This window comes from Danio aesculapii, chromosome 18 (genome assembly GCF_903798145.1).
Source record: "Danio aesculapii chromosome 18, fDanAes4.1, whole genome shotgun sequence".
NCBI lineage: Eukaryota > Metazoa > Chordata > Actinopteri > Cypriniformes > Danionidae > Danio > Danio aesculapii.
In genome coordinates, this window is record NC_079452.1 from 675,444 (window position 1) to 691,518 (window position 16,075).

Sequence of the window (16,075 nt, forward strand, 5' to 3'; positions counted from 1 at the left end):
TTACTGTTAATTCTACAGGAAAGCTCAGGTTAAAAAAAGTGTGGGGAAGTCAGGGTGAGAGAATCACCTGCATCCAGCCACCCAGGAGTGATCAAAGAACCGTGAGCTTCCCTCAGAAGTACACTTGAGGCACACCTGAGCTGGCTAAGCTAACGTTAGACCATCTGCAGTCACCAGAGAATAGGTGTAGACTTCATGCAGAGCTCCGCAGGCTGATCGAAATTGCATGCCAGTTATTAATTTTGTTCGACTTGAGACGTCGGCGACGCCTCGTCAATATCACATGTGGCATCAAAGTATTGCTCTGAGAGTAGCTGGTGCAGCATCTTAAGAGCAACTTCAGGAGATGCAATGACAACACTGCTGTTTTATGATTGGCTAGATTCACTGCATGACAACAACCACGTGTATTGGGTTTATTATTTGACAACTTCTCTCTAGCAAATGCAAACTTTTTATGCCATCTCCATCTCATACATTTTTTCATTTTAGTTTGGCTTAGTCCCTTATTTATCAGGGGTCACCACAGCAAAATGAACTGCCAACTATTCCGACATATGTTTTAAGCAGCGGATGCCTTTCCAGCCAGAACTCAGCACTGGGAAACACCCACACATGCACTCATTCACACACTCATACACTAGGGCTAATTTAATTTACCCAATTCACGTGAGTGCATTTCTTTGGACTGTGGGGGAAAACTGGAGCACCCAAAGGAAACTCATGAGAACACAGAAATGCCAACTGGCCCAGCGGGGACTCGAACCAGTGACCTTGCTGTGAGATGACATGTGCTTACCACTGAGACGCCGTGCCACCCCTCCACTTCATACAAATCCTGTCCATTAAAAAACTATAAATATTTCACTGCAATAATATTTATTTTATTATATTAGTTTGTAGCAATTAGTTTATGAAGGCTAGATTGTGGGTTTTGTCAGGAAAAACACAGATTCAGTATGCAGGTGAAACAGATTTATTAAATCCTCAATGAAACCAAAAAATGCCTCAATCTGAGGGACAAAATTCAAAAGAAAAAACTCTGAATAGAAAGGTTCATTCAGACAGCGGCAGACAAGGCTGGGCAAGCTACTCTGTGAATTCCCCAAAGGTGGCGGGCTAATGGAATAAACAGAACCCGAGCTTCGCTGGTGGCACGGCAGGCGAAGGAAGGCGAGCAGATGTTTGTAGGTGGACAGATGCATGTGGTGGAATCCGAGTGCAGCAAAGATCAGCTGAGTAGTCTGACACCAAGTGATTGGCCTAACAGGGTAGAATAGAGTTAGAGAGGGTGAAACAAAACCAAAACTAAACTTCTTCGAGTCTCGACAGGACAATACAAAGGTCTAGAGCAAGTGAACTAATGAACAAACAAGATGGTCTGACAAAAGACAAGGAGACAAGAGGGATCTAAATAGGGGAGAAAATCAAGGAGGTACAGGAAACGATAAGCAACGCTTATAAAAATAATGAATTGGATAACAAGAAGGCGGAAAAAAGACATGCTGACAGTTGAGCACATGGCGAGCTGTCATAACAAAGAGCATGTGCTCCGAGATGAAACACAGAATATGCCGGGTCATAATCCAAGACCTCTTTTCCTCACGGTAGTCCTCCCAGTCCACCAGATATTGAAAGCCCTGGCGTCTCACATCAAGGAACCTTCTCAGCATATAGACAGGAACTCGACGAGGGTGAGGGGTGGTCAGGGAGAGGCAGGTCCCAGGTAGAAAGCCAAAACTTTTAACTACAAAAGGGGGAGCAGGTGTACGGTAAGAATCAGCCGCCGCCTTGGTCCGTCTGGAAACCTGGGCCAAGGCCTCCCTTGCCCTCCTCCAGGCGCAGCAACACCAGCGAACAAGGGCAAAGGTGGACGAGACCCTGTCATCGGGCTCCTAAGCAGGAAATAATGGGGGCTGGTAACAATGGAACACTGGAAAGGAGACATACCTGTAGAAATTACTGGCAATGAGCTTGTTCCGACTGCACAGTGGTCTGGGGGTGAAAACCTGAAGACAGACTCGTAGAGGCCCCGATCTGTTTGTAGAACTCTTTCCAAAACCAGGAGACAAATTGGGCCCTCTGTTGGATACCACATCCACCATGGACCATGGATCAGGAAGACAACCACTACCTAAGCAATCTCCATTGCTCAGGGAGTTTGGTTAGAGGCATAAAATGGGCTGCCTTGGAGAAGCGGTCCACCACCATCAAATCAATATTATTACTTCTTGATGGGGGTAATCTAGAGACAAAATCAAGAGCCATGTGTGTTCAGGGGCGAGAGGGAATGGGGAGGGGTTGTAACAGACTAATCAGCAGCTGATTAGAAGTTTTATTCTAGGCTCATACTGCACAAGCCAACACAAACTGCTTGGTGTCTTGGGCCAAAATCACTGTTGAACAGTGGCCAGTGACCTCCTGACTCCTGGGTGACAGGCTATTCTGGAATAATGACCTCATTGAAGGACTTCCAGTCTTAACCTAACTGGCACATATAAGTGACCCCCTGAACACCCCTTCGCTGTTTCCCCTACTCGCCTGACCTCCCTCATCCACCGTTCGACCCCCCAAGAGAAAGAGCATGGCTTCTGGGGTAGCATCATCTCTGGGGCACATCAGACAACCGAGAGAGTGCATCAGGTTTGATGTCCATGGAGGACGGTACGTGAGGGAAAAGTTGAATTGACCAAAGAAGAGTGCCCAGCAAGCCTGCCGAGAACTCAACCTTTTGGCTGAATGGATATATTCTAAAATTTGTTATTTGTCTAGAGCAAGAATGGGTGTATCGTTTCCTCCAACCAGTAGCACCATTCCCCCACTGCCAGCCTGGACCAGGGCCTATAAAACAGCTGGGGCATTAGTGAGCACGAATGGTAAAACCCGGTATTCAAAATGTCCCGTGGGTGTGTTAAATGCTGTCTTCCACTCATCCCTCTCACATATCCGGACAGAGTAGTCATTACAGAGGTCCAGTTTAGTTAAGACCTTGGCTCCCAGCAATAACTCAAAGGCAGAAGACATTTAATGTAATGTGTGTCTTTATATAGTGCATTTGTCGTGTATGGCCATTCAACCAAAATGCTTCACAATCATAATTACAATCCACTAGGATACTGCAATGGCAGCCACAGGACAACAGACAAGCACAAAACAGCTATAGGGGAGGTGGAGAGACAGTGATACAGCCAATTCAGTGGATGGGGATGATTGGGGGCCATGATGGGTAAGGGCCAATAGAGGGAATTTGGCCAGGACAATGAAGGCAGAGGGTACCTGTGCTTAACAGTGATGTCACTGAAACCTCTGTAGTCAATACAAGGAAGCAGAGAAACATCTTTCTTTTTAACAAAGAAGAACCCAGTCCCAGCTGAGTCCTAGCTGAATGAGGTCGGCTTTTAAAGACTCTTGAATGTACCGGTCCATGGTCTTTCTTTCAGGACTAAAAAGGGAATACAACCAACCCCTGGGCAAAAAAGAGCCTGGGAGGAGCTCAATGGCACAATCATATGGTCGGTGGGGAGGTAAGGATGTGGCACAGGACTTGCGTAAAACCTAGCACAGATTGTGGTTTTCCGACAGGACTCCAGAGAGATCTAAAGATTCTACCAGCAACACATGAGAAACAGACCCAGGACACTGGGCAGCACCCAGACACATAGCAAGACAAGACAGACTTCGACATAACACAGAATTAACTGACCAATCAATGTGAAGATTGTGTTTGGTAAACCACAGGTGCTCCAATTCAACTGAAGCACACAGGGAGTAAAGGTGTGATGTGTAGAGGTGTCAGAACAAGTAAATGTGCCCACTAGGATCCTCCAGACTACCAGTGAGCTGGGTCTTTTAAAGAACACCGAACTGCCTGATAACCTGGCTTCCCACAGTGTAGACACAAGCCCCAAGCCAGCCAATGCCATTTCTCCTGGGTAGTTAGTCGCAGATATCCAAGTTTCATTGGCTCCTGTATGTGGTGACGTGTGGAGAAAACTAGAAACACCCTCTTCAGGCCTCCAGGAAGAGCGAGTCGCTCGTTCAGGATCTCATCATCCAGACCATCCTGAATTGGACGTAGTACTCAGTCACGGAGTGCCTGTTCTTATGCAACTGGCTCAAAAGAGTAGCCTCCTCATCAACCTGAGCTGACCGATCAAACAGCTTGGTCATTTCCTCCCAAAAGTCATCAAAAGTGACACAGACAAAGGCTGAAGAGCAAAGACAGAGAACACTGAGAGAGGAAGGACCGACAGGAGCAGGGATCTCCATCATAGGGTGGAGAGAAATGGCTGCCTGTGAAGTGACAGTTAACTGCATGATGTGTTGTCGCTGGAAAATTCCCTGCTGTGTCACTGCATTTCTGACTTGGTCTGCAACTGCTGAATCTATTACATTGTTCAGACCATTCTGTCAGTAAAAAACATAGATTCAGTATGCAGGTGAAACAGATTTATTAAATCCTCAATAAAACAAAACAATATGAGGGACAACAATTCAAAAGAAAAAAGTAAATTTAAACTTCGGCAGACACGGCTGGACAAGCAGTTCTGTGAAATGTCCACAAGGTGGCGGGCTTGTGGAATGAACAGCACCCAAGCTTCGCTGGTGGCACGGCAGGTGAAGGATGGTGAGCAGACGTTGGTGGGTGGGCAGCTGCGTATGATGGAATCCAAACACAGCAAAGATCAGCTGAGCAGTCTGATACCAAGCATTTGGCCGGACAAGGTAGAAGAATAATCAGCAGAGAGGGCAAAACGAAACCAAAACTAAGCTTCTTGAAGTCTATATATATATATATATATATATATATATATATATATATATATATATATATATATATATATATATATATACACGACAAAACATGACAGGACAATACACAGGTCTAGAGTGTGTAAAATCATGGAGGTACAGTTGACAATAAGCATCACTAATGAAATAATGAATTGGATAACAAGAAAGCGGGGAAACAAGCACACTGACAATGGAACACATGGCAAGCTGTCATAACAAAAAGCATGTCCTTTGAGACGAAACATGCAGACACACGCAAGAACAAACACATATTTCAATATAAACACCTTTTTTGTGTAATATGTTTTAAAATGTATTCATTTCCATGTGCCCTCTTGTTTTCTTTTTATCTTATTTCTCTTTTTATACTTTTTTATAATTCTTACGTTTGATTAATAATTTCCTTATTATTGACACCTAGAATAACATTAATTTGATTCATGCTGACTGTGGTAATTATTATGTGTTTGTTCTGTGTTTGAAATGGCGCTCTAAGAGAGCAGGGAGCAGGAGCAGCGGTCAGTACATGGAAGAATGTTTTAATAGCAGCATAATAAAGATTGAGCAGCCGAGTTGATACAAAAACTGAATACTCTTTTGTTGGATAACACGACAGTAACATTATTACAAAGAGGTCTTGGATTTATATCATCAAAGCTTTCTTTTCTTTCTGACATGGGTTTTCTCATTGAGGAAACAATGTTCCAGATCATTCTCACAGCGCATCAACACAGTGACTAGTGATCATGTATGGTCAGGCATTTATGTGGCATCAATATTAGTCACCAAAGCCTATAATTGTCATCATTAAAAAATTCCACATTGCTGATTCTGACATTGTACACTTGAGTGTATTTAGTTTTACTATTATCATGAATATTATTATTATTATTATTATAAATGTATTTTTTATAAAATACTGTCATGCATTTATCACCATAATTCACAAAAGACACATAAAACACACATAAATTGGTCCTTTTCATTATAGAGTACATATTATATTTTGGCAAAGCAGATTTATTATTAGGGATATTATTTTCTGTCACAATTATGATTTCTTAGAAAGTTCATGCTGGGGAAATATTTGAAGAAATCATCTGTCATTGCAATAAACAGAAGCAATGAAGCAATAATACAAACTAGTACAAAATGCAATGTAAATAGTTTATTAAGGATATTAAAACACTTCAGAAAAACACTTAAAACAAACTTAATATTTTATTATTATATCTACAAAATTGTTCAAGAGTTAGATTTGGACATTACATATCTCTTTGTGTTTTTTTCAGGTTTAAGCAGGATTATGTAACACTTTGGAGTAAAGATACACAACAGCAGGCCATAACTGGATGCCAGAATAGCAAAAATCTCCACAGCCACTGTGTATTTCCCAGGTGAGCTGATATATGCTGGCACAAATGCAACCCACACAGCACAGAAGATCAGCATGCTGAAAGTAATGAATTTTGCCTCATTGAAATTATCTGGGAGCTTTCGAGCAAAGAAGGCCAGCAAGAAGCAGACAGCTGCAAGTAGACCAATATAGCCCAGTACCAGAGAGAATGCAAATGAAGAGCCTACATCACACAAAAGAATAATCCGGGCAGTTTCATGAGTCATAAGCTTATGTGGTATGGGAGGTGCCACACTGAGCCATGTGCAGCAAATCACCACTTGCACAGCCGTGCACATAAAAATAATGCCACGTTGCTGCAGAGGGCCAAACCATTTCATTACATTACTGCCAGGTAAAGAGGCTTTGAAAGCCATGAGTACAACCAAAGTTTTTCCCAGGACGCAAGACAGACAGAGTGAAAATGCAATGCCAAATGCAGTGTGGCGAAGCCCACAAGACCAGGTTGTAGGCCTCCCAATAAAAGCTAGTGCGCACAAAAAACAAAGCAACAGTGAGCTAAGAATAAGGAAGCTGATTTCAGAGTTGTTAGCTCTGACTAGAGGTGTGTGCCGTTTAAGGGCAAAAATTAGAGTAACTGCAAGTGTAAAACAGGATCCCAGCAAAGCTACAGCAAGCAAAGTGATGCCCATGGTATCGTTGTAGGAAAGGAACTCCACCACCTTTGGGATGCAGGTGTCTCTTCTAGTGTTGGACCAGAACTCAGGAGAGCATTTAACACACTCTAAGGCATCTGACAAACATACACACACATATGTATATGTGGCATATATAAAGAGGTTGGGCAATGAAACTGAAAAGCCAGGCTCAATAATATTAGGATCTGGTGGTTGTGCAGGCCATGAGAGATGTTAAAATTTACTTTCATGTTCATTAAACCACTCTGTCACCAGTCTTGTTGCGTGTATTTGTGCATCATCCTGATACACTGCACCACCTTTAGGATATAATGTTTGAATCATTGGGTGCACATGGTCCTCTAGAATGGTTTGGTAGTCGTTGGCAGTGACACACACATCTAACTCAAATATTGGGCCTAGGGAATACCATGAGACTGCAGCCCAAATCATCAAAGAGCCACACCCATGCTTCACTCTGGGCATGCAACAGTCTGGGTGGTACGCTTCTTTGGGGCTTCTCCTTAAAATAACTCTCCCGAATGTGGGAAATACAGTGATTCATCAGAGAACAATACATGTTTTACATTGTCCACAGCTCAAGATTTTTGCTGCTGGCATCATTGAAACACGACATTTTAATAAGTGACCAAAGGTTTGGTTATAGCAGCCTGTCCATGTTTATTGACTTTGTGCTGCTCCCATCTAACAGTTTTGGTGGAAGCAGGAGAGTTGAGGTGCACATTTAATTCTGCAGTGAGTTGAGCACCTGCAGTTTTATGTTTTGGATGTGGTTTGCTCTTCTTGGTGCTAGGCTGACATTACCTTGGATACTGTAGCTCTTGATACATCACAAAGACTTTCTGTCATGATCAAAGATTGGCCAGCGACACGCGCCACAACAATTTCTCCTCTTTTGAACTATAATATGTCAGATTTAATGTTGTGTCCATTACAATATTTTAACCAAAACTCTGCTATTACTTCACTTATTAAACCTCAACACGCTGCTGTTATTGGTGGAATGTGCAATCAATAAAGACTGATTATCAGGCTGGTCAAATTAAGCCATGAAATGAAATCTCAAGCACTAAATTGGCCAGTGTTTTGGTTTCATTGTCCAACCACTGTGTATATATATATACAAATATGAGAAAACAAATCTCAGTCTCTTATATATTTGTATATTCATTCATTCATTTTCTTTTGTCTTTGTCCATTTATTTATCAGTGGTCACCACAACGCAATGAGCCGCCAACTTATCCAGCGTATGTTTTACACAGTGGATGCCTTTCCAGCTGCAACCCAGTACTGGGAAACTGTATGTATATGTGTATGTGTATATATATATATATATATATATATATATATATATATATATATATATATATATATATATATATATATATATATATATATATAAAGAAACAGAGATTTGTTTTACACAATTACATACCTGTATGGTTGGTAATTTCACCAGCTGCACAGACAATGCAGTCAAAACAGCAGATAGGAAAGTTTGGCCTGGTAGCCTGTCTAGTGCCTGGAGGACAGCTTGTGCTGCAGACAGACAAAGGGACCTACAATTCAGAAAAAATGCTATTTATAGAATGTACATGCATTACTATTGATTAGCTTACTATGTTATTTATCAAACTATAAATTGTAAATTATAGTTCACCTAGTCATTTAATATCTTAAGTTTTAAGAACTGGCAAATAATATATAATTTTTATGTAATTTATTTAATTATATTTAATAATACTTTTACTAGTAATAGTTTAAAATTATTTTTTTGTAAGTTAAACATAAATGAGCATTACAAGGTATGTTGATAGAAACTTTAGAAGATTTTAATTGCATTTTGTGTTATTGCTGAATCAGTGATTCAATCTCGTCATAATTAAAATAATAAATATGTAACCAAGAGAGGAATATTATTGCTGAATTTGCTGTCTCATAACAGAAATCTTGTAACCACAGATATGCATTGTAAATTAAGGCACAAATATCCTAATATACACTACATGAAGATAAAGTAAACTTCTATCTTTGTAAACTGAATACTGAAAATAATAATAAGATAAAGATATTGTAAAACAAACAAAAACAATCAAAGAAACAACAACAAAATTATTAAAAGTAATGTAAAAACATTACTTGTTTCTGGGTTTCACTCCAGATTATGTTTTTCTCTTCAATCACTAGTTTAGGCTTCATTGTTTCATCATATCTCCCCACAGTGGCATACTGCACCTCTCGTTTGCCACTGAGCTGCCAGTTGATAAGATCATACATGGCCACAGGATCTCCATTGATATCAAACTTAGTGTCCTCGCCAAAGTCATTAGTAAAGTGAACATGCTTTAAATAATCAAGCAGCTTAGAGAACCAGGGAGTGAATATGAGAGAGATTTTAAAAAGTTTTAGCATGTGTTATTTTATTACCAATATTATTAAACACTAACGTTCAGATACATACAGTAGCTTAAGAAAAAAAAAAACATGTCAAGGTGAAATGAAAGGATGCATTTTGAGTTTTACCTGCCATGGCTGCATACTGCTGAAATTTGGGCACAGTCCCCCAGCAAAAGGTCCTTTACCTGGTTCACAGCGCAGCATTAAATCCAGAGCATGTGCAATGGCATACACTGCCTTATAAACATTATAGGAGATTCTGAGCTGAGATACATCTGAGTAGATGTTATTTATGTTAACCAGTACCTCTGAGCCATCACAGGAGGGTCTAATAGAAGAGCTCATGTTGATTGTGCCTAAAGAGCACTTAAACATCTCCTCCCAAAACTGCTCAACAAATGGATCCTGTGGGTATTTGGATGGATGTAGGCGTAGCAGGAAAGGCTGAAGGCCAGGTATATCAGCTCTGCGGATGGCATAGCCCAAAGAGCCTTGTAGAACAGAGTGGAATTCAGGAGTGGAGAGAATTGCTGCTGTGATCCAGGCCTCACTAGCTAACCACTGAATTCCTGTCAGGTTGTGGTGACGTGCTTCCCAAAAGAGAGCTCTTGCATCTTGCTCTAGAGCAAAGACCAACACTACATGAGATCCTGATTCATGAATTCTCTTTACAATCCGGGACATCTCTGTTTGTTGATGGTTTTTTGGGATAATTTCATAAAAAGCAATACATGCACCCAATTTTGTCACTTTCTCATTAAAAATCTGAGCACCACCACGACCATAAGCATCATCCCCTGCAAATGTGCCAATCCAGCTCCATCCGAAGTGTTGCACCAATTGCACAAGAGCATCCACTTGGAAAAAGTCACTAGGCATAGTCCTTAAAAATGCAGGAAACTCTAATTTATTACTAAGACATGCACAGCTGGAGAAATAGCTTATCTGGAGAGTGCAAAGAGAGAACAGTGTACATGATATGACTACCTCTGCAAATGTATTAAAAATGTACAACTCACCTGTGGAACATGGAAAACACCCAGAAACTGTGCAACTACTATGGATAATGTGGATCCTCCATCACCAATGACAACAGGCACCCCGCCTCTGCACTCTGAAATTCCTGCTAATTCTTCATTTCCATTCATCAGGGCCAAGGCTGTGCGGAGGGCATGGAAATGGGTACTGCACGAATCATAAATCTTATAACCAAGAGTTAAATTACCCAGGAGTCGCTTATCTCTGTTGATCTCCTCAATGGCAAAAATCATTGTCTGCATCCATCTAAAGGTGCGGAAATTAAACCTTTGTGGGACAAAAAGCATTAAATAATTTGATATTTTGTTCTGATCTTTTGTTTGATGTCTTTTCTACAATAAACTGCTAAATAAATAAACTGTAAAATGAGTTAACAATAAACTTAATTATATGAACTCAGTTCTCTTAAATAAGAGAAAGTATCTTTAAATAAATAAATGACCTGGTTTCAAAATTCAGGCATAAATAAAGCATTGTAGAATTTTGTGACAACACAAAATTCTGCAACTGACGGACTGACCCTGAACACTGGGTAGGATGTGGTTCTGTGGTAAAAGATGGTGGAGATTCCAAGATCGTGTCATGTAGAGAAAAGAGGGCACCAATCATGATGTCTCCTTCACTAACTAGCACAGGCAAATCAGCAGTCCTACGGAGAAGTCGACATATCTGAGGGAGCTGTGAAGAAAAAAAAATGCTGAAGAAAAGCACTGTCAAACACAAATAAAGGCACAGAAGCGCCATCCTTTCTCTGTATACCTCTCTGCTTATTTTACTGACATTTACAAATTCATGCACATGCCATTCTAGCTCACTCTAGCTAACACTGTAATAACACAAGATTTACCTAAGCTCATTTTTATACAGTAACCTGAAGCAACCTCAGATAAACCATACATATTCCCTGAGGTAACCATTCAAGGGAAATAATAGCTCTCTAAGAACATCACCAAAACAGACTTATTATTTTTCAGTCAAAATTGCCATCACTAGCACATGGACATTTTCTTAATAAAAAATGTGTATATTAAATCTTGCTATATATATATATATATATATATATATATATATATATATATATATATATATATATATATATATATATATATATATATATATATATATATATATGTATGGTCACCCAAAAGTGATTACTGATTTATAAGCAATAAAGTTTATTTAATAATCTTTTAACCAAAATTCTAAAATAATTACAAAATATTAATAATAGCAATAAATAAACAGAACCACACACATTTAAATTAAGCATTACTCTGTGTGAAAATATTTTAAATACTACAATGCAATTTTAAAATTGCAAGTTGATACTTGTGTGTGTGTGTATATACATACTTACATACATACATACACACACACACACACACACATAAATATATATATATATATATATATATATATATATATATATATATATATATATATAAAAACATACATACATACATACATACATACAGTTGAAGTCAGAATTATTAACCCCCTGTTTATTTTTTCCAATTTCTTTTTAATGAAGAGAAGATTTTTTTTCACAGTTTTAATAACTCATTTCATTTAATAACTGATTTATTGTATCTTTGTCATGATGACAGTAAATAATATTAGACTAGATATTCTTCAAGACACTTCTATACAACTTAAAGTAACATTTAAAGGCTTAACTAGGTTAATTCGGTTAACTAGGCAGGTTAGGGTAATTGTGCAAGTTATTGTATAATGATGGTTTGTTCTGTAGACTATTGAAAAAATATAGCTTAAAGGGGCTAATAATTTTGACCTTAAAATAGTGTTTAAAAAATTAAAAACTGCTTTTATTCTAGCCAAAATAAAACAACTAAGACTTTCTCCAGAAAAAAAAATATTATCAGACATACTGTGAAAATATCCCAGTAGGGGGGTAATAATTCCAACTTCAGCTGTGTGCGTATATATATATATATATATATATATATATATATATATATATGTGTGTGTGTGTGTGTGTGTGTGTGTGTGTGTGTGTGTCCTGGTCTTTAATGCACAGTAAAGATAAATAAAATCAACAGAAAATGAATGATTGGTGGTGGGTGATGTGCAATGGCTGGAAAAAGAGTGAGATTGATAACTCATCTCCTCAAACAGAATTTCTAGAGACTTAAACAAGGTCAAATCAAGAAAAGAGAAGTTTATTTACATTTCAAAATATAACAAAGAAAACAGGGTATTAATTCAGAACGGGGCAAGGCCAAAACAACAAACAAAAACAAGCTAACTCCTAATATGAACTCTTGCTAATCTGAAATAAAAAGAAACAAAAATACATAAACAAACTAACTCCCTCTACTAACATAAACAGGAGAAAACTGATTCAAATCAAAAATGGCACCCACCTTCCTACTTAACCCTCAAAACAAACAAACAAATCAACCAGACACACTTCTCTTTGGGTGAATTATTAGATGTTAACAACAAGATCACTGAAAGTTAGGGATGGCTGACGTGAAACTGACGTGTCGAGATCCCGAAGCGCAAGTGTTTCGAAACACTGTACCGAAGCATGATCCGAAACACCCAGGTCACGTGACTAAAGTGTTTCGAAACACCTGGTCATGTGACTAAAGCGATTCAAAGCATCGATCAGTTCAGAAGCGTTTCGAGACTTGGAGAATCTGCATTTGACTGATAGGGTCAAACTTTTGTTTTTGTCACGTTTGGCTTAGTGGACTGTGCGTGTGCATGTTGACACAGGCTTCATATTACTTTTGGGTTCGAATCCCGACTTGTACAAATACTCCAAAATCGTGATTTTATGTATTTTAATCATGTTACTGTTTATGGTGTAGTCTAGATATGATACAGCTGCTGATACGCCATCAATTTAGCATCATTTTTGTAACTGTAAAACAATAATTAATAATTTACAGTACTGTGATGGTTGGGTTTAGAGTTGTGGTAGACGTTAATAAAATACAATAAATGGGAAATTTAATGAATAATATAAATAATTCTTGTTAACTTCTGTCCACAACTGTATCTGATCTAGCAACAACCCTTTTTTATGACCGAAACAAGCTATATTTATTCACGAAGTGTTTATTCGGATGTCAGACCAATGTTGAAACAAAACGATACACAAACAAACCACCTCAAACTGCTATTAAAGCATTTCAAAATAACTATCAGCCTGGATTCGAACCAACAATCTCCGCATGGAAGTCAGGAACCCTAACCACTTCACTATTTCACTTGAGGATTCAATCTTACAAAGTGGGATTTAATACCTCAATTTGCTCAACTGTTCTTTGCTGAAACTGTTCCAGTGCAATACAAAAAAAAAAAAAAGACCACTAGGCGTCACTGTAGAGTGGAGTTTCGAAACGTTTCGAAGCTTCGACACATTTGCTTCAACTGTTTCAGTGTTTCACGAAGCCTCGCTTTGCCCACCACTACTGAAAGTAGAAGTTTGACTTAAATAGCTTCACCACACTGTAAATATTGAAGTCAAATCAAATTTGGAAAGCTCTAACAAACACAAGGTCTCTATGTGGAGAAAAGTTCAGCCACTGCACGATCTAGCCACCACCAACAATGGTTTGAAGTGTAGATCAGGTTAAATAGTGTCTCTCCTCTCCTAACAGCCAATCACTGGAAAGATCCAATGATCGCTACCAGGTGGACACAATTACCTGCAGGGAGAGAGAGAGACACAGAGAGAGAAAACACAAGCACATTGTGCACACAAAAAGATACGTCTCAGGACGTAACAATACTGATTTAGATAATGACCAAATACTGACTCAAAGGGTTTTTAAAATATGAAAATTATTCAGAGAAAATGTAAAAGAATAATAAACAATAGTAAAATATGAGATATCCATTTCTTACCACTGAATTGTAAAGGAATGTACAGTTTAACAAAATATGATTTTCTATTGGTCCATAAACAAGAGTTTTTGCATCATGTTAGACCTGTCAGAGCAATGTAACATCAAACATATATCTAACAGCAATATTTTAATTTGCTCAATAATAAGATTGAGATTGAGTTAGTCACTGTAACAAAATTGTTACATTTTTAAATTATGCATTTCTCTGTGGAAAGCGGTGCTGGAGGTTTGTGTGCATATATATATTTTTGTAATTATTCAACAGAATTCATAAACAATTATCGAGATTCATACGGGATAACGTTAATAGGCCTACTGTGACATTTGACGTTACAGTAGGCTAAATCGCAACATGGAAAAGTGTGATTTGTGCAATCGTGATATTATTGTATTACATACATACTAGGGCTGCAACTAACGATTATTTTAATAGTCTATTAATCTGTCGATTATTTTTTCAATTCATCGATGAATCCAATTAAAAAAAACAAGAAAAGCATTCATTTCCAACCCTTTATTTAAAAAAGCTCATCCCTGAGCTGTTATAATAGTAATAATAATAATAAACTAACTAGTTTTGTCCTGTTTTCAATCCAAATATCTAAATATTTTTAAATCAAGATATATACTAGACACATGAAATAGCATAGAAAAAGATGTCTTGTTTTTTGAAAAAAAAAAAAAAACACCTCAAAATTAAGTGATTGTTTGATTATAACAAGCTAAATTATTTGCTAATGGGGTAAGAAAAATGATTTTAATATAAGATATAATCTCAAACAGAAGTTTTCATCATCTCTTGAGGTAAAATTTTTTCGATATTTGATCTGGAAACGAGACAAAATTACTAAGAAAGAAAAGTTTTCTGCAGTGCAGCTATACATGACAACAAATGGAAAAATTAATAATCCAAAAAAGGCGAATGAATAAAAACGTGTCTTTAGTCTTGCAATGCAAAGTAACCACACCACGGTTGCTTTACTGCTGTTATTAATTCTTTCACTACTGAGTTTACAATTCTATCTGGAACCAGGAGTCCGTTTTTTTAGAACATTCACCCTTAAAGTTTCCGTGGCTATTGAAGGATAAGCATTTTATTAAGCTTTGTTAGTAAGTACATAGTAAATATAGACATGAAGGCTTTTGCTTTAAAGGGTTAACTGCTATATTAGGTGCACAAAGTATAGAGAAATGTTACCGGTTGCTAGCGCATCCTGTTGTTGGGTGGGGGTGATGGAGAGTGACGATGTATAAGCTGTGTGTACGTGCTCTGAAACATCTGCCTTAAAAGGTGAACTGTTAAGAGAAGATACACAGATACCAGGAAGAGGAATATCTGGTTGCTGAATGGTCAAACAGTCAAGACAACACCATATGAGTCAACTAAGGTTAGAGAGTGTGTGAGAGACAGTATAAAAAGCATGAAGGACAGTATCATGGGCAGAGGCTGATACAGTAGTACATCTCTCCTGCGCAGAAATTGTACTCTCTAACTTCTTGCATTCAAAATAAAACTTGTTAATTTTCAATTCAGATCTCAGTCAATTTTTGAACATGCAATGGACCATTTGAGTCCTACACTATGCATCATGTTTGTCATGTGACACACCGCAGCCACAACAGCGATGTATGACAGATGTATCCCTTGTATTTGTTTTTCTGTTTTAATTCAACAAATTCACATGCTTGCTCATCATGTCATCAACTACCTGAAATTCCAGTTTACATAAACGTGTAAATGATTGTGATCTATAACGTGAGATGGACGTCGCCATGTTTACTTGCGGCCGATGCCGCATAAAATTCAGAAAAGCAGAACACGCAGGATTCAACACGTAAATTCACCAGTTACTCCCCAAATACATGCAAGTAAGTGGCTGGTGAACTTAGAGAAGTGTAGAACTTTATA

General features: G+C 38.3%; 1 protein-coding gene across 1 annotated transcript; it reads right to left on the reverse strand.

The window, feature by feature from the left end:
• Positions 1-6,039: 6,039 nt before the first annotated feature.
• On the reverse strand, positions 6,040-11,029 carry LOC130245730 (extracellular calcium-sensing receptor-like). Its single transcript, XM_056478490.1, has 6 exons — positions 10,806-11,029; positions 10,267-10,552; positions 9,374-10,192; positions 8,990-9,211; positions 8,286-8,409; positions 6,040-6,944 (listed from the first exon to the last, which is right to left on the reverse strand). Exons 1-6 carry the CDS (start codon positions 11,027-11,029, stop codon positions 6,040-6,042), a joined length of 2,580 nt encoding a protein of 859 aa, XP_056334465.1.
• Positions 11,030-16,075: the final 5,046 nt, after the last annotated feature.

Excerpts from the sequence above, each read along its gene's own strand:
- LOC130245730 (XM_056478490.1), bottom strand. The coding sequence starts at position 11,029 with ATGGCGCTTCTGTGCCTTTATTTGTGTTTGACAGTGCTTTTCTTCAGC. Across the intron at positions 9,212-9,373 it reads GCAGTATGCAGCCATGGCAG|CTGCTTGATTATTTAAAGCA; the intron begins GTAAAACTCAAA and ends TGGTTCTCTAAG. Across the intron at positions 6,945-8,285 it reads TGAAATTACCAACCATACAG|ATGCCTTAGAGTGTGTTAAA; the intron begins GTATGTAATTGT and ends TATGTTTGTCAG.